A 27475-nucleotide genomic window follows, 5' to 3' on the forward strand; every position below is an offset into this window, starting at 1 on the left:
TGGTCCTTGTCTAACCCATATCTCATGACTGCACTTGAGTGGACCATTCCTGCTTGCCACAGTAGCCACATAAACATTTTGTTAGAAATGTCTTTGTGGGCAACTTTTGTCTCTTATCCAATATGCCATGGACAGCACAACCATATCTGCCAGAAGTGGGGCAGTTTATTTTGTAACATGGGCCACACATGCAGTCTGCAAAGCAGACAGAGGGCCTGCAGTGCTACAGCTTTGTCAGAGTGGCACACGTTTGTATACTATCTAAAATTAGGCCTACTGGATGAAACATAACATCATTAATACAAGTATAATGAGGTTTTTAATATGGGAATTACCTGACCTGAGAAATGATGTACAACTGATGATTAAACCTTTTATGAGTCTAAAATCTAAGAGGGAGTATTGTGATCTGTGCAAATACAAAGTCAAAACCCCTGCAGATTACCATATATGTTACAAAAACCAGGGATGTCCACGTGATAGATGACCCCACCACCACTCCAGAAAACCCATTTCCTGTCGGTTGTTTGTTTGTTTGCAGAGGCTGGATGGACCAGTTCCAGGGTTCCTGTAAGGTGTGTTCCTATTGACAAAGTGAGGGATGCAGTCTTTAAGGTTTGGAACACAGCCCACTGAGCCTCCCTTAAGATCGTACTGGGGGCGCTCCGGATTCCCGCGCTTTCCTGAGAGAGTGACGTGTTTCCGCCTCTGCGTTTGGTGTGTTTTGCTTGTGCAGCAGGAGCCTCCGCGGTTCAGACCCCACAGTGTTCAGATTCAACACCGGAATGTGACTCCGCCGGGTTTAGTGAAGAGGATACAGCCGCTGTCTTTATGTCTGTCGCTCTGACGGACAGAAAACTGTCTGACCTTCTCCCTCCGCACTGACGGTTCACGGTTCATTACCTAAAGGCAAGTTTCACAACACAACCAGTGCATTTAACGTTAACGTTGCGTTAAAAGTTTGTCATAAACAGTAGTTTCTCCGCTTATGCATCACCGGAAGTCTATTTCCGGTCATGGGTTAAACCTTTGGGAACACGTATGTGTTCATTGCAGTGACACTTTAGAAGATATGTGCAATAAAAAAAATACACCATAATGCTTTAAAAATGCAACTCTATAAATTTGATTTCGTTCAATACGTACAAATGTGTAAATGTGCGATTAGTCCCCTCTATGACAGTCAAAGTTGATGGGTTGGGATTGGTTTATGACGTCAGAAACCGTTGCTGTCTGAATCCACTCGTTTGTATATTCAAAACATACATTTTCAAGCAGGAGCTGCCCACTGGAGGGGTTTTAATACAATTAAAAATGATTTATGAATATTGGTGTTAATGTTTTTGCAAATAACATAGAGATAACACTAAAACAGTGATTTGACATCAGGGAGATTAAAGTAAGTTGTGATCTGTCAGGGTAATATCAACATAAAATGAAGCTGTGTGATTTCTTACAGTGTAATAATAATAATAATAATACATTATCCTACAAGGCACTGTTTTAAAGCTCTTGCTGTTCTTTATTTACGGTGGCGCAGCTTCAGGCACCTGGAGCTTGTGGGTTCAAATCCCGTGACTGTCTGAGAGGAGTTTTGGTGTGTTCTCCCCATGTCCGCGTGGGTTTCCTCCCACAGTTCAAAAACACATGTTGGTATGTGGATTGGTGACTCAAAAGGAGTGAGTGAGTCAGTCATCCGGACCCACCGCGACCCTAAATTGGATAAGCGGTTTCAGACATTGAATGAATGAATGAATTTAGGCTGCATGTATCTCCTGATTACACCTTTGTTGGCAGTAGTTTCTGATACACTACATGCTTAAAATGATGGCTCCAAGTAAAGTAAATGTTTCTGTATAGAACCTTGAACAATAGAAAAGGACCTTCAAAAAGGTGTGACCTAGAACCATCTGTAACACATTCTCCATCAATCTGAAAAACCCTTTCATGATGCAAAGAAACTTTTAATCATGCAAAATGTTCTTCAAGTGTTCAGGGTTCTGTATAGAACAATTTTCTTTGCCTAAGAAGGTCTGTATTTCCATAATTTTTAAGTGTGTACATTTGGCGTATCAGATTCTTACCTACTGATTTAAGCAACTGTATGTACAAAAGTACTACGGCAGAACATTTTGACAAGGTAGCACAACTCGTAAGAACACCAGTCTAAATATCAGGCATGTTACTCCAGATAATTTGTTTGACAATTGTTTCCTGTTATGTTCCTCACTGACTATGGTCATGTTTATGATTTACATTTCTAAAATTTTGAATCCAGCCTATAGAGCTGTACCCAGGCAAATTCACTCAGAAAACTCAGCACATTAATGGTACAGAAACATGAGACTTCTACAGATAGACTGTTAGTCTTAGCAGTTTGCATCTTACTGTCTATCTTTATTTTTTTCATTTTGAGTTTAAAGTATTTTACCAAAATTAGTCTTTATACAAGAATTTGCGGATAAAAAACGTATTTATTGATTTAGTGCTGATTCTCAAAGTCAATGATGATTTTTTTTTTTTATTCACATCTGTCACTAGATGGCAGCCTTTGCTCTTTTCAGCGTTTCAAGACATTTACTACTTCACAGACGCTAATATTTCTGAAGCCTCTCATATAATGAAGGTTGTATGCTTAGTTTGAAACATTACTGTAAGGACTTGATTGCTTTCAACCACAAGAGTATTATTGAGGTCAGGAACACAGGTTGGAGTATTGGTTCTGGATCATAAACACCACTCTGGCTCACGCACCTTTAGCCCGTGTTTGACACAGTGCATGGTAACCGTACGTCCATGTGCAGCCAGGATATAAACAGTGCTTTATTATAGAATTTATGCAAATTTTGTGTGCACAACCGAACACGAGTTATGATAATGTAGTTCACTGTACTGAGGGAAATCATTGTCTGTATACTTTTGAATGTAACATGATTTTCTATTTTTGTCAACATAATTAATCTTAAGGCAATAACTGTACATTTTTACATTAATTTATGGAAATAAAACCAGACTCGAGATTTTTTGCTTTATACTGAACGCGAACCAAGTGTGAAAACTGCAGGAGCTCTACTGTGACGTTGCTATTTTTTATTTATTTGTTTAGTTATTTATTTATTTTGGTGCTGTTATCTCAAATGATTCTAAACATACACAAAGACAAATGTGTATAGCTTAAATCAGCTTCCATTATTGTGCCATTAAAAAAAAAAAAAAAAAAAAAAAAAAAAACATCAATCCAATATATAGTAAGTGTTAGTCAGGTGCTTGTTCTTTCTTATGTAGACACACTTGCAAACCTACTGAACAAACAATACATTAAGCCCAAATTAGTGGCATTGTGTCATATGAGAATCCAACAAAGAGCCAACACTAAGTGACATGTCATTAGACCAAGGGAGGATAAAGAGGAGAAGAGACCTTTTGGAGTTGAAGTGGTCACCATGGTGACTGTAGCTCCAAAACCAGAACTTCCATAGGGGGCAGCAGACGTCAGACATGGGCAGCCTACATTACTGGACCTTTGGAGCAAAGGCCCATCCTCCTCCTTACTAACCTCTTACTTTAGTTTTGGATGAACTGAGTCCAGATTAGTGGTGTGAATGCTGCTCAAAAAGCATGTTACAAAGCGTGGTTAAGCTGTACTTTTTAGGAGGCACCTGTGATCACTAAAGCAGTGAGAACACGTTAATTAGATTAGTGTTTGGTTGTGCTGGACAGCAAGGGTGCAAAAAGTCAAATGTTGTACAATGTCATTTTAAATGTTCAAAAACCAAAAGGAAACCATGAATAATTTATGTATTTAACATTAACACTTTTTGGTATTTTCAGTGAAAGTATTATTATTTATTATTATTCTTGCTCCAGATTAGGATATTTCTCCTGTCAAAGCCTGCAGACTAACATTTGCTTGTGTATGTGTGCTCTGATATCCATTACTAGTGTCTTTGCTGTCTTTCTAACTTGCTGTCTTACTAAATCTGGCAGTTAATTCCTCCATGTCTGCTCGTTGCTACCCTCCTCACCATGGTTTCAGTCACACTGCTGGCCTTGTGGGTTTTTGCCTTTTCTCTTTGGAGAAGCCTGCTTGTGCCTGTGCTTTGTTGTCTCCCATAAGCCACACACAGATCTGTCTCTGAGCCCTGCACACTGCTGGCTCCACCACTGGATAACTAAGCAAGTGTAAATCAGATATTACTCCTTTCATAATAAAGGGCCCTTGTCATATATTTAACAGAATTTCTTTTCCCGCTTTGATCTCATCCTACCTCTATTTATCCCATAGTATTTTATAAGGCATGTCTGTTGTGCTTTGAAAACATGATAAATAACTGAATGACAAATGTGTTAATGGCTGTAATATTATAATTTGTTTTATAACAACCACATAGATGATTGATATTAATGCTTCGATTAGTCTTTTTTTTTGTCGCTGATATAGTGAACTAGTTTTTTTTGATTATTAACCCACACTCCAGTTTCATGTATGTGAAAGATGTGGAAGCCAGATGAGTAGTGGCTAGTAAGACGTTTTATTCATCACTACCTGTGCATTATTGTCTTTAAATTACAGATTTCAAGGGGCAATATTCATGAGGTTTGGGAACAGTATAATTGGTAATATTTTGTTAGACTTCTGATGTTTGCTTAACACCTGTGTGTTCATGGGTTGCATTCTCTTGATTTGGGACAGTTGTAGTAAAGAGTGCTCTGTGCGATCTGTGTGCAGTCTTATTAAGCTCTACTGTGATATATTGGGCCTGCTCAGCAGCATCTCTATGGGTGGACTCAAGACAAAAGCAGTGAACTCCCACCCCCTGTGGTTTTTAATAGCTCCCCCGAAAATGAGCATTAAAGTAATGGAGATGGGGAAGTCTAATCTCATGAGGAGTAAGCCAAGATGCATTTGAAAAGACAGGAGTTTAAAAAAAGTTATAATCTCTTTCTGATTTCTAACTTGTTCATAGCAGCACCTGGTTTGTCAGAAGATCGTGAAGGGCTATTAAAGAGTGGTTTTGTTGTGTAGCTGTTTTGCTTCCCCCTCCCAATCTAGGTCTCATGGTCTTGTTCAGCTGCTTCAGCCCATAGTGGATGGGTTTATCACCTCAGTGGAACGGGGCTCATTGTCCGTCTGAATGTGATTATGGTCCCTCTCCAGCCTGTGATAAGGTCCCTCGGTGAAAAGGCTGCCTTATCACGTTTGTATGCCATGACGTAGGCTTTGTTTTATTGGATGTATCTCTTTGTCTCCTCTCCACTATCACCACTCTCCTCTTTTGCTGTCCACGCCTCCTTTTCCTTCTCCTTTTTCGCCCTCCTTCTTCATCGGTCAGTGGCTGTCATTCATCCACAGTAACATAGCCGAAGCTCTAGAAAATGGTCTAGAAGACTTTTGGCAACACTCCCCCACCCCTTGTGTCCTGTGTATTCACTTTATTGAAATTTACCTCTGAATCATCTATCTCTGTTCACTCTCCCTCCTTTTGGGAGGTTTGAGGGGCCTTTTAAGGGGCTTCATCCTTTCTTTTCCAGCTGGGTTTGTTGACACACAGTCAATCCTGGACACCCCTCCCACCCCCCACACCTCTCTTTTAAACAACCCCTCCTTCTCCTCTTTTTTCCACTTCTCTGGGCAGTAAAGCTGCCACAGCTGTGGGTTGTATTAGCATAGCTGCTGAACAGAGGGGCGCTCTAAATATATTACAACCATTAGCTTTTGTTTGAGAGGTGACAGTTTTAAAACATTCAAGCTTTTCACCAACCAAGGAGGAAAGAGACAAAGGAACTGCTCTGTGATTTCTGTTTAACTGGTATTTAAATATGGCCATAAACTCCTGGATTTGGGATAATGCTGAGTCAAATGGAAGAACATGTTTTGCAAGAGGTGAATGTATAAGAACCTCCACCACATCACCCCTTCCTTGTTTATACCCTCACTGTCCGTTCTCTCAGCTCAGAGTAGGTATGATTTAGGTGGTGGATCATTCTCACAGTTGCAGTGACACTGTTTTGCTTGTATAAGTGAATCAGACACAGCAGTTTTTAACAAGAGCAAATAGACCGGCATTAGCCATAGTCACAGGTTTTTCTGGCATTTCAAAAACAGGAAAGCCCAAACTACATACCCTTGTCATTGGAAGGTCTGGAGAAGCTTTGGAACTTCATATCAATGTCTTTGTTTACAATAACAAATATAAAATTAGTTTGTTTTTGAACTTTTCTAAAACCAAGCACTTTAACATGTTATCAACCAAGCAATCTATACTTGATAAAGGAACAGGGCATCGCTGGAACTAGATATTTATTACTGACTTACATTTCTATGAGGGTCAGACTGATAAAACGGTGCTGTAACTAATTCACAGAATCGTTTATTTAGAGTAACACCTCGCTCTGGTGTTTTGGCTTTAATAATCCAGAGATTTTGTCAGTTTTCATGTAAAGTTAAACAAAAAGCTGTGCAGATGTTATTTACTCGTCAGAAAGTCAGTAACGGCGAGTTGTGTCCGTGTATTTGTGTCGTCATAGGGACAGACAAGATGACTTTCTCTTTGTTAAATATATAGTAGAAAACAAAAGGCTGAGTCACAGAAACATTCTCCAAACATACAGTAGAGACTATGATAAATATTACCTCAACAACGTTCAACAAATTTCTGTTTGAGGCTCCAGTAAAATACTGAGCTGCTCACCGCTGTGAATGGTGGACCTACAGCGCTGAAGCAGCATGAGCATGTCCCAATTCAGCTCTCAGCTCTTCACAATTTGTGTTGATCATCCTCTTGTCCTTAATCATTGGACACTGGAAACTGCCCACAGGACACTGTTGGCTGTATATTTTTGTTTGGTGGACTCTTCTACCTTGTGTGACTGTTGTGGGTGCAAATTCCAGTAGCACTATTGTCATCCTTTCCGTACTAGATAGTAGGGATAGGATGCATAAAATTGTAATACTTATGAATACCAGGATTTATTTTTCATATGGAGCATTTTTGTGTGTGAGTGGGGAGATTTGTACTGTAAGGATATAATGTCTTCCAAGTTAAGAAAGTTTAAAATTGTATGTGCAGTAAGTTAAAAGAAAGAAAATGTACATTCCATAAGGAATGTCATAGAAATATATTTAGAGTAACTAAATTTTTGTTGATTATTATTATTGCTGCTGTTAATATTCTTATTATGACTATATTATTGTTATTGCTATTATTCATTTTATTGTTATTGGTATTATTAATAATATTACTGTACTTTTGGCATCTTATAAGACCTGATTAACTATTGATATGCTATAACTGGCATTTAAAAAAGCCATGCAATATTACCATAATTAGAAGACTGTGGTGCATTACACTTTACGGGTGATTCTGAAAAGGAACATTTTTTTACAGGGGCAAACATGAGCAAGGCAAGGCTGAGCAGGGACAGACGGAACACCCAGCCAAGCTTTACCAGAGTGACACGCAGCTCCGTCAGCTTACAGGATTCAGCCTCATCCCAGCAAGGAAGGTCTACAGACTCTGGCCTGCTCGATGACCTTAGCCTCATGAGGGTCAGTGAGCAGCAAGCCTCTTTGGCACGGTGAGAATAACCAGGAATGACCACAAATAATGAAAAGTTTACATAATGTACAGTGGATGTCTGTGGTTTCTAAATGCTTCCACCCTTGCTTTGTTTGTGCCACCCTGTATAGGAAAGGGAAGCCATCAAAGGTCTTCAGTGATGTCAGTGAGGGCTCGTCAAGCAACACTAAGCATGGCTTCTCCTCCCCCTCTTGCTCTTCAGGACGAGCTGCAGGCCGCTCAGCCCCACGGGGGGCTTTGGAAACTGTGGGCCGGTTGATAAAGCTTGGACGCTTGCAGAACATAGTAGTGGTGGCTGGGGCTGGAATCAGCACAGCCAGTGGCATACCAGACTTTAGGTGGGAATTTTAATGTCAAACCAATAAAATGTTCTTTTTCTAAACAGTGTATGGATAGTTGTAAACACATTAAAGATATTGGACTTTATGACATATAATACGTTATATTTTTTGGCAAGTATATTAAAGCTTGTTTATTATTATTGACTATAAAAACAACACTTGATTTTTGTTTTTTGATTAACTTTTTGGTATGTTTCTTTTCACCTCTCTTTTCTATTAGGACACCAGGAACAGGCCTATATGCAAACCTGGAAAAATACAATGTTCCATACCCTGAAGCTGTATTTAACATTGATTTCTTTTCGGATGATCCTCGTCCTTTCTTCTCATTGGCCAAGGAGCTCTACCCTGGCCGGCATCGTCCCAATTATATCCATTACTTTATCCGTGTGTTGCACCAGAAAGGTCTACTGCTGCGCATGTACACTCAGAACATCGATGGCCTGGAGAAAAGTAAGTGTAATGCGCATACAGCTTTAGGCTGGCTGGGTTTATTATGGAATGCACTGACCTTTAACAGGAATGTATTTTAAATCAAATAAAATGAAGCCAATAATGTGAAGTGGCTGAGAATTGAGCATCTTGTTTTTGATTATTTTTCATTTAAAAGATGTCTCTTACTCTTGTCAGTGTGTGGAATCCCAGACGATAAGCTTGTGGAAGCTCATGGAAGTTTTGCCACAGCAGCTTGTCACTTGTGCTACACACAGTTTCCTGCTGAGGAGGCCAAGGTGTATAGCCACTGTTACGACTACAACAATAATTTTAACAATAACAGATGCTTTTGAAACACCACAATTCGTACAGACATTGTGTATATTTTAACTTGTGTTTTTGGGTTGGTTTGTTTTAGGAAGCCATCATGAATGACAGTGTCCCTACGTGTTCGTTTTGTTCAGCCACCGTGAAGCCGAATGTTGTGTTTTTTGGTGAAGATTTACCTGAAAAATATTTTCAGCATGCCCAGGATTTCCCAAGAGCAGACCTGCTCATGATAATGGGCACTTCTTTACAGGTCAGCTTACTGTAATCTGTGCACAAGGCCTCATGTATCACTATCCCTGGATCTAGAACATGACTGTGAATTTATTTAGTGTCAGGTGTAATTTATTTATTTATTTCTACATATTATTTTTGGTCCTTCATAATGTAGCTACATAGCACTGTGTCATATTGTGTACATACACATTTTCATATGCAATATTAATTCTTTAGCTTTCATATGTTAATGTTAGTATGCACTTCTCAGCTGTAACATTAAATTGGCCTCTTTGTTTCTGCAATGACTTTCATTTTTATCAGCATCACTGATTATGTAGGAAAACGTTGTGTAGTTCTGCAAATGTAAACTGTAGTCTGTCTGTTGCTCTGCGTACATTGTTAGCCGTCTTCACCCTGCTCTTCAAAGTTCAAGAACCCCACATGACCACCACAGCAGATTTTGCTTGGATAGTGGACCATTCTCAGTTCAGCAGTGACACTGTGAGATTTAAAAACTCCATCAGCCCTGCTATGTCTGATCCTTGTCTGTAAAACGAATGCCTGCTGAAATCCCTGTTGAAATGCTCCTATTGTAGTGAGGCAGGAACAGCGAAAATACAGGCAAAAGACTTTTACATAACATTTTTAGAAATACACTTTGATATCTGAAAGTGTCATTTTAGTTGGGGAAATAATGCCTATACTGCAATTGGAGGCATAATGGACTTACTACCAGTTTTTCAGTGAATAAACCAGTCAGTGCATTTTATTTTACTGTTCATATCTCAACCAGTGAATTACATAATCTTTAAAAATGAGTTCAACTGCCTATTTATTTCACATTTTATTTAAAACTATTTGCTCTTCTTTCTGGCAGATTGAGCCATTTGCCAGCTTGGTGAACACGGTGAAATCCAAAGTGCTTCGGCTGCTGTTGAACAGGCATGCAGTGGGTCAGTTTGAGAGTAAGCCGTTGAGGAAAGGAGACTATATGGAGCTTGGAGACTTGGTGGACTCTGTCAGAAAGCTGGCAGAGATCCTGGGTTGGCACACAGAAATTCAAGACCTGATGAACAGCCATGAGAATAGGGTTTGTTTTCCTGAATTCTTGTGTTATTCCAGCTGTGTTTTTAAAAAGGGTTGAATACAATTATGTTTAAAGAGCTAACACTAATATTAATTTGGAACTTCTAGGCCCTCCCCATGCTGATCAGCAGTTCGCCATCAAGTACTGAAGCGATGGTTCCCTCATGCAGCAGTGAAGAAAGTGACTCCTCAGAGACTGACAGCAAGAGTACAGGTTCCTCAATGCTAAGTAACCACAGACCCCTACAATTTGTATGAAAAATACACCTGCCGTTCTCTCATGTTTTGTATGTGCCGTTTGTAAAGTGTGTGTAACACTGTATGTGTATGTTTTGGATGACAATAGATATATAGCACTTCCTAAGATTTGTGATTTTCTTTTTCTCCTAAAAAATTAATTATTCATAAAATCTATTTAATTATAGAATCAAATGCATTTAAATAAATGTATTTTTAACACTGTATCTGTTGATGGGAATGTTTAAACATTCTCATATTAACCCGTTAATGTCCATAGCTGAAGTTTAAATTTTTTTTTTCCTATTTGACCGAAGCACAAGGCCACATGGAGTTTTAATTGCTAAATCTTATTTAATCTGTTTTCTGTCTTTTTATAGTAAATGCGAAATAAAAATTGATACCTCTAATAAGACCAATGAGTACAGTTAAATTTTCTTTCAAATTCTGCACTAAAATATTATCACTTTACAACTGAATACTGTTTCTTGTCCTGGAAATTCAGTGACTCTTTGACATGATGCTTAATGACCAGACACCTCCACAAAACTACCTTTATGCTTTAGAAAGCATTCTCAAAAGCATCTCAACATGTATATAAAATTCTTAAATTATCTGGAATGCAGCATATTGAGCACTCTCTGATAATGACAATAAAATGCTTGACAAGAACATATTCTGTGCCATTTTATTTGGACATTAATGGGTTAACAGGGACTTTCCTGGGCCTTACAGCCATAGAGGGAAAGTAGTGGTTGTTCAGTACTGGATCTGCATAATTATTGCAATGAGAATGTATGTAGATTGTGTGTTTGCTTTGTTGAGTCAAGGGGTACTGTGTGTGGAACTAGAAGTCCAAACTCAGAGGACAGTGCTAAATTAGTATTGGAGGCATGACCTCCTGAGTGTGCAGTATCCTACACACACATTCATATATACACACACACACACATTCACAGGCAATGCAACCTTTGAGCTGGGGCCTCCCTCCAGAACTCTAATAAATGTCTGCTTGGCAACAAAGAAGCCCAATATCCTGCTGCTGCTGTTTCTTTGTCACTTTGAGTAGTTCTGTGTCAATAATGAGGGGTGCATGTATTTGAAGGTAATTTGAAATGTGTTTTGATCCCCAGATGCTGCTGTTTTTATGTGACATGTTGAGTGTTTCATATTAATTTCATATTATTTAACAAATAAAAACACTATGCCTGTCTGAATTTTCTTATACCTTTGGTTTTAAAATATGGGTGATACAAACTTTTTGTGACATGACTCATCTGTATTCTGGGCAACAATGTCTAAATGTGTTTTCACCATTCTACAGGGTGGGCCATTTATATGGATACACCTTAATAAAATGGGAATGGTTGGCGATATTAACTTCCTGTTTGTGGCATATTAGTATATGGGAGGGGGGAAACATTTCAAGATGGGTGGTGACCATGGAGGCCATTTTGAAGTCGGCCATTTTGAATCCAAATTTTGTTTTTCCAATGGGAAGAGGGTCATGTGAGACATCAAACTTATTGATGTAAAAACAATGGTGTGCTTGGTGTACTTTATTCTTTCATGAGTTATTTACAAGTTTCTGACCACATAAAGTGTTTTCACTTTGAACACATTTGTGGTGGTCAGATACTTGTAAATAACTCATGAAAGAATAAAGTTACATTAAAACCAAGCACACCATTGTTTTTCTTGTGAAATTCCAAATTAATTTGATGTATCACATGCAGAAGTATTATTTGCTCACTTCCCTTTCATACTCAGGGTTTTTTGTGTGCCCCATCTTTGCATCACATGTGAATGTGTCCAGTACTGATTGGAGAGACTCAGAGAAGGAGGTGGAACATCTCTGAAGTGCCTTCTATGTTCTATGTATATGAAAGATAGTTGACAAAATCAGAATAACATGTTTAATCCCAGTGATTGTTCACAATGTCCCTTTTAACTGTCAGTGGCAATAAATCTAGCACAATTATTTTAGGTAAGACAAACCATGCTTTATCTGAAGAAAAATCATTCTAACAAAAGCAGCAATTTTGCCTTAAAATATTACATAAAAACCAAGAAGCACATATATGCAGTGCAAAACATGTCAATTAAAATGTTGAGAGAAGGTAGTAGTGAACTTCCTTTTACGTGACACTTCTAGGTTCTTTGATAAAGTTTGATGAGTATAATTCATGTAGACATAAACACTCACTCTGCATGCTCACAGCCAAGACAGCTTCCAGATCAGGAACAAAACATTGAGGATTACCATTAATTTACAAATGCTTTGAACAAACAAAAAGCAAGAAAATGAAATACAGGAAAATATGTACAAAATTTTTTTTGCTAAAAATCTGTTTCAAACTCCTCGTTTCAGGTTTGATAAAAAAAGTGATTCCAAAAAAAAGGACTTTAATACAAATAGTACAGTCTACATTAAGGCCTGAGAAATAAATGTGTTTAAGTTTTTAACAGATCTGCTGTGTTCAGAAAAACATACAAAGAAGAAGAAAAAATAAATAAAATATAAGCACAAGCCCAGTGTTGACCACCTATTAAAGACAGTAAGGCTTCTGAAGTAATAATAAGCTAAGCATCCCAGTGTTGGCGTGTGACAAGCCTTTGAGCAGAACCTCTGATTTCTATTAAACAAGTATTCTTTTCAGAACTGCCTAAGTAAAGCTGTCCAAATTTTAGAACATGAAGTTATCACTTCATTTTCTTTCTCTTCCTGTTTTTAACAATTCGCTGAAAAGCAATATTGACAGTATCAAATTTAACTACAAGCCAATCTGTATGCGTCTCTGTGTCTTTAAAGCTAGATAAGGCTGGAAGTATGCATTCAGTCAAATCCAGAATTGATATTTGCCAGTTCTACTTGATTAAATATGACATGGACATTATAGTGTTTAAGATTGAGGGACAGCATTCCTCAAACTCCTCACTCAGGGGCCCAAAAAGATAAAATGCTGAGATTGTTTACATTTTTGAAGGCTTGAATATGGAGTGCACCCTTAAAAGACACCGATACAAAATGTGCTCTGCATTTAATAGTGAAACCAAACCCCCAATATATTTACCTTTCTAAAAATATCAGTGAACCTTGAGTAAGGTAAGGAATGATTAGAGAGAAGAGCCTAATCTCCAGAGCCCATGACTGACCCTCTGTGCTCAGCGTGCAAGTGCAAGACATAAACAAAAACAATATTACAGCAGGATAAACTGCCTCTGCTTGTGTGGGGATGTTTTCTGGTGTGAGACTGATGTGGATTATAATCACACTCTTTCAGTGACTTTGCCCTGAGGGGCAGCAGAGACCCTGCAGTGCTCGAGGGAGTAAGAACGGCTCAGGTTAATCCGAGTCAGACTCACAGCTGTCATCTACACTGCACTGGTGAATAGCCTCCTCTAGAGGCGCCAGGGAGCCATCTTTCTTCACACCCATTGGCCTGATCAACTGCTGTCTGTAGACAGAAAAGAGAACAGGGTCAGAAACGCTACTGTAGATATGCTCATTTTCTGTTGTTGTAATATTTAGAGTCAGCTCCAGAATCACTGACAGCCCTTAATTTAAAAATGTATATAAATTTGTTTCAAACAATCGCTGAAGAATAGTGCAGTCTTAAAAAAGGGGGGTACTCTAAAGAAAAATTTTAATACAACAAAAGAAATTCCCATCTTTGTGTTTAAAAAAACAAACAAACAAACAAAAAAGCTTATTTTTAACTCGAGCTGTTTCATTGCTGACTACGATTTCCTGTTCCGCTGGGGTCTAAACTATTAATTGACAGGTGACAAAGATGTGTCCTGAACAGACAAAAATAGTGATATATACCGTGCAAACAATACAAATATAGATTAACGGGTTCCAGATGATCACTAAAAGTGGTTTGCACAAAAATGGGGCAAATGGCTAAATTTAAATGTGAACTTACAAACAATCTGAATCACCCAGCAAATGACATTTCTGTACTTTAATAATGTTGATGGGCAGCAAATGTAGGTAAAGCTTAAAAAAAGTGTCACCAATACTGGTATAATCTAATCTATAGCCAGCTGATAGAGGAGCATTTTTTTTCTTCTTCTTCATACCATCATTTGTATTTTAAATCTGCCAGTTTAGGCGCCATGTCAAATGAATTAATTAAATGAATTTAATACCACACAATCTGCAGGACAGCAGTGACAACTAGCTGCTTAGTGTAATCACTCGTTTGATGCATTTGTCACCCTCGCGTCTGATAAATGTGGTTTCTCAGTCCACTAATTTGTCACCACAATCCACCTGCTCTTTGAAAGAAACTCATTGTGCCAGGCATTGTAGTAGCATTCAGGTCCTTTCTCTAAAGAGGCCTGTTGATGTGTAAGACATCTTTCTTTTCCCTTCACATCCGGCCACATAAGAGCCCTTGGAATCACAGCCCCAAAGACAGCCCTTCAAACACACCCTGAACCCGGCTTGGACCCTCCCTTCCCCCCGCTTTGCAGTTTAATTACAGGATCAGTACTCATTCTAATCTCTTCAAAGCCATGGCTACTCCTCCATGCTAATCCAATTATATCTGCACTGTGTGTCCCCAGCGCGCCCTAAGATGGTTCATCAGAGCATTATCCAATCAAAGCAAAGCCTAAGATGATTTTTGAGAACATTATCCAATCAAAGCTTGGAAAAAAAAATCTCACATTTGCATTCATTTGCAGGCCTCACATTCAGCTCGCAATTCTGGGTTATTCACAAAAACTTTCAGATACTGAAATACACAGCTGAGGGCATTTAAAAAAATGATGTCAAGAAAATTAAGCTGCACTCAGTTTTTAACGTCAGTCCAATTTCAGCTGTGCATTCTTTAAGTGGGTCTTCTTTAACGGGGAAAAATTGACAAGTTCTGCTACATGAAAAAGCACACAAGTCATAACAGTTATGTGTTTTCAAACATTTGCAAGTAGATGAATCACCCATTCTACTCATTCGGATAAACACTGTTTTTCACCTCAAGAAATTTCACACTCTGAGCAAAAGTTCAAAGGAAGTTTGAACAAATTTTTTTATGTTAAATAACAAAATTTTATAAATTATGTTTCTATTGTTATTGTTATATATATCTATAATTATTGTTTTGTCAAATAACCTAGACTGAAGTCCAAGTAGCTGAAAGTTATGCGACAGATATTTAACACATGCTATTCTCAATTCACACACTGAACTCTGTTCTTAATATTAATTATTATTATTACTACTACCCTGTATTACCCTGTGTATTATTAATAATAATTATTATTAGTTTCTCTTGCTAGAGCCTTGATTTTAGTGGGTACATTTTTATTATTTTTTTATTTCTGCTTCCTTTTATATTTGCAAGACTTTTTTAGCCTGAATGAAAGGGACGCAGAGTAAGAAAATCATTGTTCAGTATAATTACCTATTAACTCTGCATATAACAAAAGAACTCTCCAGTATCCTGAGTCTGCAAAAGGCAAAATCAATCTATTTTAGACACAATGACAAAATTTAAGTCAGAGTAAGCTGCTGTATAACCCAAAACCAAATTTACATCATTATCCCAAAATTACCTTATCAGCCTAGACAGATCTGAGATGCTGTTTATTTTAGAGCAGAAGAAAAGTTTCATCTTGGCTAACTGATTATGTCTGAGGTTATTTTTTCCCTGGCTGTTAATGTGCTGTGCTGATGTGAAATGCCTCATGTTTATGTGTGTATTATAGGTACTGTCTACATACAGAAAAATGATTCTCCTTTCCATCCCCTTCTGACACAAACACAGAAGCACATTAATTAGTACTAAAGATGATGAAAAAGTGAAGTGTATGAGTATCAGTGAGAGAATGTATTTGAATGTGTGTGTTGGTGGTAGGTCAGAGTCAGTGCTAATTGGAGCGAGTCAAGCAGTGGAGGGTGGTGGGGGGGGCATTCTTGCTGAGATGTGAGCCATCTCCTGAGCAGCCATACTGGGCGCACTGGTGATGGTCTCTCTGCCCTCACAACACCACCTCCTTCGTCCTCATGGAGTGAAAGGAGAAAAGATGGGGGGTTAGGACCCATTCTAAAGGGAGGAATCTGCTTCTCATCGGCACACGCTGCTCATTACGTCTCGACTACTCTATGGATGGACAATAACAATGTAGTCCTCTCGTGTTTGCAAACTTATTTGACACTCTCCAAAGCGCGCACACAGGCACACCAAAGCCACCCTAATTGAGCCTGTGTCTCTGGCCATTTCTTCTCTCAGGACAATGTTTGGCACCTCTGTTGAATACAGGGAACTGTGTATAAAAGAGGCACGTATATCTATTAAGAAAAAGGAGAGAAAAAAAAGAAAAACTGAATGCACAGTACAAAGGACTGAGCTTGCGACCCCACTGTGTGTGCCAATTAGCTGGTAATTAATGCAGCAGGGCTGTGGTGGTGGGCTGAGGTGGCAGGCTGGTGCAGCGGCAGCTTGCATTGACTCCTGTTGAATGTTGCAGCACAGAGGAAGGCCAGCTGTAAATGAGGCAGAGGCAAGCAGTAGGAGATTCCTGCCTTAATGAAGTGGTTGGTAAGGAACGTGTTCAGAGCAACGCCACAGCTCCTCATGCTGTTTCAACTCTGGTGTTTTCTGTCAGTTGTTTATTAAAAGGTCAACATAAAGGCAGCCTGCTTTTATTGAAGCCTCTAAAGGGGAGCAAAGCCTAATGTGATATACACATACATGTTTATTTAAAACAAGTGTGAGCACGGACAAGTGTCAATGTGAATGTTTTGTGATACCCGTGGTCCGGTGCATACTTTTAGGACTGTTGAACTTCTATCAGGCATAAAAACATAAGACTGCATTCACAGTAGTACTTAAGAGGCCTGTTCTAACCCACCGTGACAACTCGCCAATCATGTTCACAAGTTTCTGAGCTTCATATTCCTTCTGCTCCTCAGTCATATCTTCAATAGGGTTTGGCATTGGCTCTTCAATGTGCCCCGTGATGGGATTAATGCTGAAGAGTCAAGCAGTGAAAACACTGTGAGAAACATACATCATCTATTCGAAAAGCATGTAAGCCACAACACAAAAATAATCACATACACATACGCCTGCATTGGAAACTTCTGTATGTCCACTTATTCAGGCCAGTATTTGTGTATATAAAACAACAACTGCTGTAAATTAGTAAACAAAAAAAAGGTTATTTTTTTCCCCCATTACACTTCCTTTACATGTGGCTAGAATGCAATGAGGCTGAAAGTGTGTCATAAAAATAATAATTCATTAAATTTTGAAAGCTTTTAAAGATAAATATATAAATTAATTAAGTCTTTAAACCAGCAGTAAATGTGTTTTTAATCAGTAGAACTATTATTAATTATGTTAACCATCACCAAACACAGCCATATACCCATACACTCACAATGGTTTTGCTGACTTGTATTCCTCAGTGTCTGAATCCTCATCAGCAGAATACTCTGTCTCTCCTCTACCGCCTGCCAGAAGGCCTCGAGCCACTAGCAGCCCGGCAGCATTGCCATATCCCGTGTACTTCAATAGATTATCAACTACAAGACAATAAAAAAAATTGCATAAAGACAAACTGGAATTACAAGTACATGGAAAAAAATCTTCCCATCTGATAGAGATTTGTCTCTGGACCAGAAACTATTCACCAAAACATATTCTCTCATGGGAAAAAGCTCACAAAACATATAATTGCACTCATAATAACAGAACATCAGGCAAAGGAAGTGCAGCTCTGGTCATGGAGGACCAGGGTTCAGTTGAAGTAACATAAAATATAAAAAGACACCCAGCCAGGCAGGTAGGTGTCGATTTACATCATGGCAGCTTTCAAGCAGGAAAATCTCCCCAATGTCCTGAACAGTGAGTTGAACACACTTGCATTAAGTAAACACTTACCACTTTCCTTGCAGAGAACAAAAAGAAACTCTGCGGCCCCCTGTTTTACTCCCATGTCTACATGTGTCATGAGGCGCACCAGTTTGTTCCGGATTGTGGTGCCCACTTCAGGTCTCTCTTTTACATCTTTTAAAGGTGGCAAAACCTGGGCATAAACCATGATCAATTTAAAATGTATACAATTAGAAAGAGGGAAAAAAAACTAAGTACTATACAGGCAACAGGCCTATTACCAGTGCAATACAGGATAGTGGGAACTGTACCTTGGCTTTGAGGTATCTACGGATCTCCCTGTGGTATCTGGAACTCTCTGTCATCAGGCTCAGCACTGGTGTCAGACCTTCTTTGTAGTTGCACCCCTGAGAGTGTGGATGAAGGAAGGGAAGACAAAAAAAAAAAAAAAAAAAAAAAAAAAAAAACACACCACACATGAGCTCCTCAACATTTCCAATCGCAAGACTGATTCATCGCATCTGTTCATTACCTTATCTATTCTTTTCTCCATGAAGTCAACAAGCACCTGCACAGCATCCATATTCTTTCCACCATATTTCTCAAGTCCTCCCTGTAAAGGCACGTCAATAAGGACATCCAAGCAACTTACAGGAAGATTGCTCAGGAGGTTTATGGCATGACTGAAATAAATAATAGAACAAAAAACGACAGTTAGAAATTATGTACAAAGAATATTTACATAGTGTCATGCACACAATTACACAGTGGATTTAAATGGGTGTGGTTTTCATGGTTGTAGATGTTTCTTAATTTTTAATGTCACTAATCTTTGTTACACAAAAAATTTACACTATTTTAATCAATATTATTGCAACATGAACTTAAAGTTAATATACTTTTAGGAAAACAAGCCCAGATAGACAATGAAAATACAAAAAAGGTCATACTATGGAGTAGGGATGCACCGATACCACTTTCTCCCTTCCAATACGGATAAGCGTTCAAGTATCTGTCCATACCAGGTACCAATACCAACGCTATCTACCGTAATTACTAGATAGGTGCCTATCAAACCAGATATTTACATTGCTATACTTACAGATTTTATTTTGTTAAAGCAGTGTTCTGTATCGATAATAAGATATAATAAGCTCGAATGAACAACATTTACTTTTTATTAACTGCACATTACATTTTTTTAACATTTCAGAAACATGAAAAAAAAAAAAAACAACAATATATCCATAATGCAGCAACAAGTACATATGTAAGACATAGTATACCCTGACTGAACAGCTTTTTACTCTGTCATGAGGATATTTATCACAACTGTGAAATGCACCTTAAGGACTGCTGCTGACTTGTGTTAGCATGTTTCTTTGTGGTTGTCTGATTGAAATCAGTTTTCTTTGGCATGGCCTTAAGCTGGAGTTACACTACATGACTTTTAGCCAGATTCTAAATATTTTGCCTCGAAATCGCATTTCAGACCAGTCGCAGTTTGATTTTTTTTTACCTGACTGTGACCTTTGGACATAGTCGCGTATTGTAAATTCTTCACCAACTCAAGGCTGAACAAATCCCTTCGACAGCCAATGAGAACAGAGCACAGAAAGTAAACACAGGCACATGCAGTGTACTCTACAGCAGAGGAGGTAAATAAACGGTAAAACTATGAAAAATACAATATATTACATAGTGTTGGAAGCAGATGTCCCCAAATAACAAGTATTACCTATAGCAGAACATAGTGAGCCACAAAACAATGGCTATAAACACTGCTAACTAAAGCAGTATTGACTTCTTCAGTTTAAATCTTGCTATAATTGCAAAAGCTGTTTTGCTTTTTGGCAGTAAAACCATGAGCCTAAAGCTTTGCCACATGTGATATTGCTTCACGGTTATTTTTACAGGTGTAATCGCTATGGCTCTAGACGTGGAGAAAGAGTAGGGCCTGTGATCTATCACTGGAAGCCCCAAGTACCAGACATTTGACTGCAGCGACCCAAAGACAACTTTTTGCAATGGACAGAATTCTAGAAACACTTCCTTCATGGCTTTTCCCAGAATTGTCATTTTTATAAATAAATTCTTTAAATCATATTTATGAAGGCTAGTCAAATCAAATTAGCTCCCAACTGTGTGATTTCTCCTGCACTTAAAAGCTGTAATTCTCTTTTCTGCCATCAGGCATTGCAAATGTCTGATTGTTCCATCTTCTGTTATTCAGACACTCCCATTAAGATTTTAAACACACAAACTAAACAGCAACAGCAGGATGCAGCTAAACAGGTAATGGCTGTGACGGAAAACCAGTGAAGCAACAGAGAACTTTAATCCCTGTGGAAAAAGCTCATTCCGCCATATTTAAAAATGGACAAAAGCTGGCAAGGTTTTAGAGCACCTGTCAGTCCAGAATCAGTGACCAATGGAGATTTTGAGAGGCAACACTGGTCAACATGCTCTGGTTCACACAATTCACCAATTACTAATAGCTATTTAATGTACATTTCACATATTATCCTATTTATATTATTTTTCTGATTACTACTACTCTTACAATCATTAATAATAAGCCATTTAAAATTATTTTATTGTTTAAATAAATTAGATATTTGTTGGCACAGGTTGACAGTTTTCAATGTTGTCTTTATAATAACCTTTTGAAAATTGTCACATACGTATAGAGTCAAAAAGGGTCAAAAAGATTGAGCTTGTAAAAGAATACTCAGATGTAACGAAATTTGTAACTGCATTTTAGCAAATACATACATACATGTAAAATTAAAATCCACAAATGTATTGGAATGCTCAAATTTAAAACAAAAATAATTTAAATTCACAAATGTGGAAAAAATATTTATAATGTATAGAAATTATTTTTAAACATGTAGAAAATATTTGCATTTGTAAATAAAATGTTGTGAATGTGGGAATTAGTACCTCTTAAATGGCTTAAAATGTGCCAGCGCAAATATTGTTGAGGTTCCAAATATGACAGTGGGAGTTATTTCACTGTGGTTGAATTTATTTTTTCCACATTTGTGAATTTATATTATTATTATTATTGTTGTTTTACATCTGATCATTACCATACATTTGTGGATTTGAATTTTATATGCATGCAGTTACTCAAACAGTTACATTTTCTGTTACATCTTTGAACATTATTTTACAAGCTTAAAATCTTTTTGACTCCATACACATGCTTCTATAAATTATCTGTGATTATGCTAATATGAACACACTGTAAACCTCTACAGATTAATTCAAAAATAGTCCATGAATACTACCTTGTAGAATTTGCATACCATGTTTATATGATTTATTTATAAAAATCCATATATGTATAAACCACAAACAGACACTGTGGTGCTAACAGGGATGTCAACCAAAAACGACTGGCAATGTTTTAAAATGGCCAAAATAAGTGCATGAAATGTGGTCTTGAAATTATTTGAATAACAAAAGCCCAGCTACCAGTGCCCAAGTCTGCTTCAGCACATTCAGTGTGCTTTGTTAAAGGGGCAGAATATAGTCAGCTGGGTTGGAGAGCAGTAGAATGCCTTGTGCATTTGTGTCAAGACAACAAGACATTCCAAAAGTGTGAAAGGACCGGTGACTGAGCCATGGGGCACACAATGAGTCAAACCCACACTCATTTTGGGGGGGTTCAAAATGCATTGGTTTTTCTCTACAGGGCAAAGGTTTGCACCATTAATCACTTCAAAGTCGACACCCCTTCAATCATATTCTATGGCATTCCTCTTTGAACATGTGATGACAGTTCTCAAAAGATCACATTTGATATATCAGAATTCAACTTGTTTGGGTTTTCAGTATACTGTTATTAACACTTCATCCCTACAATAATAGAGCATCCTACTGATGGTAAGGTTCAAGACTTACCATCAGTACCAACTGTGAAACCACCAGAGTAGTTAGACAACACTTTACGTGGTTTTTCAAGAATTCCCAGAATGACATCAGACCCAAGTCATTATCAGATATGAATAAGTTACAGATGTTTTCCAGAGTTGCCTTTTCATACACATAGCGTACAGCTAGAGACTTTTATTGGAAGATGCATTTTCACTTCAGCATAGTTTAGGTATGGGGCAGTGTCTGTGCAGCAGGTTTAGCAGTCACTCGAACACATGATTTCACTTTTTTTTCTGAGACATTATTGGTTCTATTCACACATGGGCACTCTCTGACATTACATATCCTGGATTACCATGCATGCCTGAAAGGAGCTAGAGTAAAGGCCTATTCACATGGAGTAAAATTTTTCAAGAAAAAAGGTTAATATATCATTTTATTTTTAGTACTGCAGCTAAACAACACACAAGTTCACCCCAATCTAGAGAACATTACAGGAGTTGTTTCTAGGGGTCACTGGAGGAGTTTGAGTCTTTGCTTCTGGGTTGCTCTTCTCTTTAAAACAAAATTATAAGTTATATTTTGTTTAACCTACACATTTTTAGTAATCAGCATGTTGCTTGTTTTGTGTTGATCTGTAACCATGACTCTGACTTTGAGCTGACACTGACTGGTCAGTTTGATTTTTAAAACATCCATAAAATAGGACCTGTTTGAATTCAAGATATGAGGCATCGCAGTCCATCAATTTTGGACTCAGTTTGAAAGACAGTGTTACTGTGTGTTTTTATTTATTTTTTTAAACTTGACATGCTTTTTTGTCCATATAAATTGGTGAGAATAGGCCTTAACCCAGGAAAACTCAGAGATGCTATAGTTAAGATCACCAATCAACTTGCTTGAATAGGATACCTACCTGTGAATATCCTCTGTTTTTTCCTCTGTCTGGGCCTTCAGCATCAAAATATGCCTCAATATACCTGCAATAAGCCGCAGCTGATGATAATCATCCTTTTGAAAGAAAGAAAAAAGCATGGTGAGCGCACAGTCAAATATAATATAAAACTCTTTAAAACTACTGCACAGTAGGAATCTATTTAGCACTGCACACAATCAGTAAACTTAATATGGGTGAAACAAAGAGACAGTGTAAATGATCATGTGTGACAGATAATAATGACTGGTGAAAAACCTGCCTGTTTGAAATCTTTCCATTAAAGCAATGAAATACCGAATTAATAGTCTGTGAATATATACCTTTTCTAGCAGGTAAAGTAATGCTTATATAATTACAGAGCAGTTATAAACTACTTGTATATGTAGAGCTGGGTCACTGAATACCTAAGGAATGCCCAAACAGCTGTTGAAACTTTCATTTATGAGTTAACCCACTTCATTTCATAGGGCAGCTTGATCAAGTTGCCTCAGTCCTGCTCACCTCATCACTGGAGTCTGTCATGGTGATGTTGAACAGAGCTTTGAGGGCTTCCATTACTTGCTCACTTTTTTCTTGTGGAATAGGCAGGGTCTGGTGGTCTGGAGGTGCTACTTCATATGGCCCTGCCCAGCGTACATCCAGAGTACGTTCCAGAACTTCAGTGAGCAGCACGATGGCTCCTGTTTCTTTGCACAGTACTCTGCGGATATCTGGCCGAAGGGCAGACAGCAGGAACATCAGGCGGAGAGAGAAGAGCACTACTTCATGTTGTGTGGAACTGGACGAGCGCAAGTAAGCACAAAGTCCACTCGCTAACTGCACATCTGCGCCTACCTGCTGTGCTGCCACACTGTTGAACACCACATTGCAAAGGCACTTGAGCGCTTCAACTACAACACGCTTCTCTGCTGCTGACTTAGTTTCTCCTAAAGGCTCTATATCAGTAGCAGGCAGTGGGATCTGGGCCAGTCTCACTAATGTGAGGATGCCCTCTATGGTGGCTACAGGGCCCAATACACGCTTGTCACGTGACAAGATTCGCATTGTCTCCAGACAGGTGCTTTGGCACTGGGACTGAACAGGTCGTCTGAGCACTGTTAGCAATCCCTGACACAGCTTCTGCAGGAGGAGCATAGTGTGATGGTTAGGATACAACCTGAAAACTTGCTGAATGCCAATCAATTAAGCTTGATAAAATGGATGGGATTTAGAAATTTACAAAGAGTCGACAAAACTGGTTAGTCACAGACCATGGAAATACTAGAGTTAAGAACTGAAGGGGGAAAAAGAGGGGAAAGAAAAAAAAAAACCCTTATAACCCTCCATAATGTCTACCTGCACATTATAAGGCAAGGTGAAAATGGGGGGAAATGTCAAAATCATAATGTTTCATTAGATGTTTGACTCAATAACACTCTAATGGTATCTGTAGCTGTAAAAGGGGGAAGGAAAAAAAATACCCTGTTCATGCTACATACTTAAAGCCTGTCTTAATTCCAGTCATGCGTATACTTACTTTTCGAGCATCCTCTTCTTTGGAGTCAAAGGCAAACGTTTTACAGTTCTACAAAACAAAATGAAGACTATTTCATTCAGTGTGAAACACCAGACACCAGTTATGCTTCCTTATTACTTGACTTACAGTTTATTCAGGAAACTGGTGATTAAGTTTAGAATGCACTCACAGAGTAATATACAAAGTGAAGAAATCCCTATTTATATGTAGGCTAATGCTTTTCTATAGTTTATACAAACTGTGTGTGTGTAGTTAATTATCTGTAAACAGAGTGTGCACCTTAAATTATCTTCCAATGCCAGAAGAAAGCACTTCAAAATTGAAAAATGTTCAGAAGAAAATATGAAGGTTGTAACTCCTGCAGTGCAACAGCAAAAGTGCGGCCGTGTAACAGTGTCACTATCACAGTGTCATGTAATGTTGTAAGTGTAGCAGTCTAAGAGTATAACAGTAACAGTCTATCAGTGTAAATGTGACAATTGAAGCAGGGTCAGATAAACAGATTAACACAGTAACAGTGCCACAGTAGCAGGCTCAGAGTGCCATAGTGACAGTGTATCAGTGATAGTGGAACTGTGCCACATAGCAGCAGTGAAACAGTGCAAGGAGTGTAAATGTATAAGTGACACTGTCACAGTGTCAGAGTAGCAGTGCAAGTGTGAGTGTCAGAAAAGGAGTGTAACAGCATGACAGTGTCAGAGTAGCAGTGGAGTGTAACAGTGTAAATGACAGTGGAGTGAGAGAGGAGTGTCAGAGTAGCAGTGCAATAGTAGGAGTGTAACATTGTAAATGACAGTGTCAGAGTAGCAGTGCAATAGTAGGAGTGTAACATTGTAAATGACAGTGTCAGAGTAGCAGTGCAATAGTAGGAGTGTAACATTGTAAATGACAGAGTCAGAGTAGCAGTGCAATAGTAGGAGTGTAACATTGTAAATGACAGAGTCAGTGCAGCAGTAGGAGGAGTGCAAGTGTGACACTGTCACAGTAGCAGTGCAATAATATAAGCGAGAATGTCACAGGGGGATTCTCCATTTTACCTAAAGGTTACCAAACGTGTCACATGTTCCCGAAACCCTTAATATTCCATGTAACGAAACAAGGAAGTAATCACACTCAGAACAGGTAAGGGAGTATAACACAGGCTAACCAAGCTAATGGCTACCGGAGGCAGAGACTAACTGAAAACTGATGTGTGAAAACCACAGATAACTGATGTGGTTTTGCAGTTATCAGGGCCAAACAGACTCAAATTCACTTGGTTTTGGGTCTTCGGAATTAAAAGCAGTTCGTTTTCAATTATGATGTTTCTCTGTTCTGTTAAAGCTGCAGTCTGCCATCCCCAGGTTGACGCTAGCAGCGTTAGCCTGCTAGACCTATTAGCAGAGCTGACTTACCTCAGTGTTGTATTCGTGCAGGCGTCTGTTTATCTGCTCTTCACTTCCACTCTCAACCAGCGCTAAAATGTCGCTCAGCCCCATGCTTACACGCTGAACGCCGCTCTGAACTCGGTCCTTGGAGCTGCAGGCCGCGCTGAGGATCTCTTCAGGGCGCTGGGTGTGTTTTGGTTCGAGGCTCCGCTCTGGAACAGCTCAACTTTTAACCGAGGCACGTCACCGAGCACAGGGCTCTCCAGCATCAAGAGCCTCGGGCTGCGCTGCACTTACGCAGAACTCACAACTACACGACCCTTTTTCGTTCTGCTCGTGTTTTTATTACCCCAACTTTCTCCTCCCTCTTGTAAATTAACATAATATTTGGTATGAGTCAGAGTAATTATATTTGTTTAGTCCTTACCCCTGAGTATCATTTACACTAAATATTAAAAAGTGGGGTGGGGCAGTATAATGCTGCTGACTTTTCTTTGCCACACAGCTCCAGAGCAGAGCACCAGTCCCAAGTTCATTCACTTTATATCTTATTTGAGATAAAAGGACATTGAACAGATTTTCAAGATTTTAATGATGCACTTATTAAAAATATCTCAACTGTACATTTTAACCATTTGGGAATTTCAGCTACTAAGTGTTGCAGTTTTTCAAGTGAAATATTGTCCCATGCTCACTGTAAAATTCTTGAGCTGCTCAGCAGTTTGTGGTCACCATCGGTTGATTATTTTCAAGAATAATATATTGTGGACACTAAATAAAATAGTATGGCCAAAAGATAATATTTTACAAATAATATTGTGAGGCCATAAAATAATATTTTGAGCCCACACAATATTATCAGGCATTTAAGCAGAAAACTTCTTCCTACTGAAACTTTGCAGATTAGCAGATAAAAATGCAGAGACAGCGTGAAACACGTAACCATTTCTACTGTTCTAAGGTTTTACATTTTATTTAAGTATTAAAATTCTAACAGTGATTTAAGGGAAGAATGTTATTTTGAGCAGCTTTTCTATTATTTGCCTAAATCTGACTTGATTTGAAGTGTATATTTTAAATCTATGAAATAATAGTGGTAATTAGCAGTAATTTTTCAGTGCATATATTTTTATTTAATCTAGTTTTGATACACCTGATACCCATTTCAGGGATGTTTCTGGTTATGACTCCAGAAGTGGAGGATGAGAAAGAGGCTGGAGCAAGAGGTTCCAATTTCTTTTATCATGAGCTTTCCACGAATTGCCCTGCTTATAAGGCAGGATCCCCAAATTATTTAAATAATTCACACAAAGTCTAGTTTAAATCAATTTCTGTGTGAAATCCTAGATTCCTCCTGAATTTTAAAGCTGTAATTCTGTTTACTACCAGCGGGTGTCGCATATGTTCCCTAGTTCTAATTTGTTAATCAGGCATACATTATCCCTACAACATGCATCAGAACAGCACCTCATCAGGTGTTAACAGCATGATGTGACTGAATGGATAAGGAAGGACTGTCACAAAAATCTTGCACAATGTTGAAGGACTGTCGGTAAAGGAGCTCAGGCTGCATTCCAAAGTAGTGCCATACCCTCTACATTCATTCATTCATTTATTGTCTGTAACTACTTATCAAGTTCAGGGTTACAGTGGGTCCAGAGCCTACCCAGAATCACTGGGCTCAAGGCATGGACA

At 38.5% G+C, this 27475-nt stretch overlaps 2 protein-coding genes across 3 annotated transcripts; one reads left to right on the plus strand and one right to left on the minus strand.

Annotated features, from left to right (window-relative positions):
* The first annotated feature begins 687 nt into the window (after nucleotides 1-687).
* Nucleotides 688-10638, plus strand: si:dkey-103i16.6 (uncharacterized protein LOC557125 homolog). Its single transcript, XM_066684285.1, has 8 exons — nucleotides 688-909; nucleotides 7389-7578; nucleotides 7691-7918; nucleotides 8142-8374; nucleotides 8552-8652; nucleotides 8775-8936; nucleotides 9780-9992; nucleotides 10097-10638. Exons 2-8 carry the CDS (start codon nucleotides 7397-7399, stop codon nucleotides 10244-10246), a joined length of 1269 nt encoding a protein of 422 aa, XP_066540382.1. The 5' UTR covers nucleotides 688-909; nucleotides 7389-7396; the 3' UTR covers nucleotides 10247-10638.
* Nucleotides 10639-12004: 1366 nt separating this feature from the next.
* ric8b (RIC8 guanine nucleotide exchange factor B) lies at nucleotides 12005-26055 on the minus strand. Of its 2 annotated transcripts, XM_066684283.1 has the most exons (11): nucleotides 25808-26055; nucleotides 24414-24461; nucleotides 23399-24016; nucleotides 22877-22971; nucleotides 18608-18758; nucleotides 18387-18482; nucleotides 18124-18268; nucleotides 17621-17765; nucleotides 17090-17209; nucleotides 15640-15684; nucleotides 12005-13683 (listed from the first exon to the last, which is right to left on the minus strand). In XM_066684283.1, the coding sequence occupies exons 1-11, from the start codon at nucleotides 25889-25891 to the stop codon at nucleotides 13572-13574; spliced, it is 1659 nt and encodes a 552-aa protein (XP_066540380.1). In that variant the 5' UTR covers nucleotides 25892-26055; the 3' UTR covers nucleotides 12005-13571. The 2 variants fall into 2 exon arrangements, with proteins under 2 accessions (XP_066540380.1, XP_066540381.1); XM_066684284.1 differs by lacking the exon at nucleotides 15640-15684 and having other exon boundaries at nucleotides 12011-13683; nucleotides 25808-26050.
* Between the last annotated feature and the right edge of the window lie 1420 nt (nucleotides 26056-27475).

The sequence above is a fragment of the Hoplias malabaricus genome, chromosome 11, assembly GCF_029633855.1.
Source record: "Hoplias malabaricus isolate fHopMal1 chromosome 11, fHopMal1.hap1, whole genome shotgun sequence".
Taxonomy (NCBI): domain Eukaryota; kingdom Metazoa; phylum Chordata; class Actinopteri; order Characiformes; family Erythrinidae; genus Hoplias; species Hoplias malabaricus.

What these genes read in the sequence shown, in the direction of transcription:
- ric8b (XM_066684283.1), bottom strand. Translation starts at nt 25,891, where the DNA reads ATGGGGCTGAGCGACATTTTAGCGCTGGTTGAGAGTGGAAGTGAAGAG. An exon ending in TGACAGACTCCAGTGATGAG is followed by an intron (nt 22,972 to 23,398) that starts GTGAGCAGGACT and finishes TTCTTTCAAAAG; the next exon opens with GATGATTATCATCAGCTGCG. An exon ending in GTTATATGCAGAGTTAATAG is followed by an intron (nt 13,684 to 15,639) that starts GTAATTATACTG and finishes TTCTGTCTACAG; the next exon opens with ACAGCAGTTGATCAGGCCAA.
- si:dkey-103i16.6 (XM_066684285.1), top strand. Translation starts at nt 7,397, where the DNA reads ATGAGCAAGGCAAGGCTGAGCAGGGACAGACGGAACACCCAGCCAAGC. An exon ending in CAGCAAGCCTCTTTGGCACG is followed by an intron (nt 7,579 to 7,690) that starts GTGAGAATAACC and finishes CACCCTGTATAG; the next exon opens with GAAAGGGAAGCCATCAAAGG. An exon ending in TGAACAGCCATGAGAATAGG is followed by an intron (nt 9,993 to 10,096) that starts GTTTGTTTTCCT and finishes TGGAACTTCTAG; the next exon opens with GCCCTCCCCATGCTGATCAG.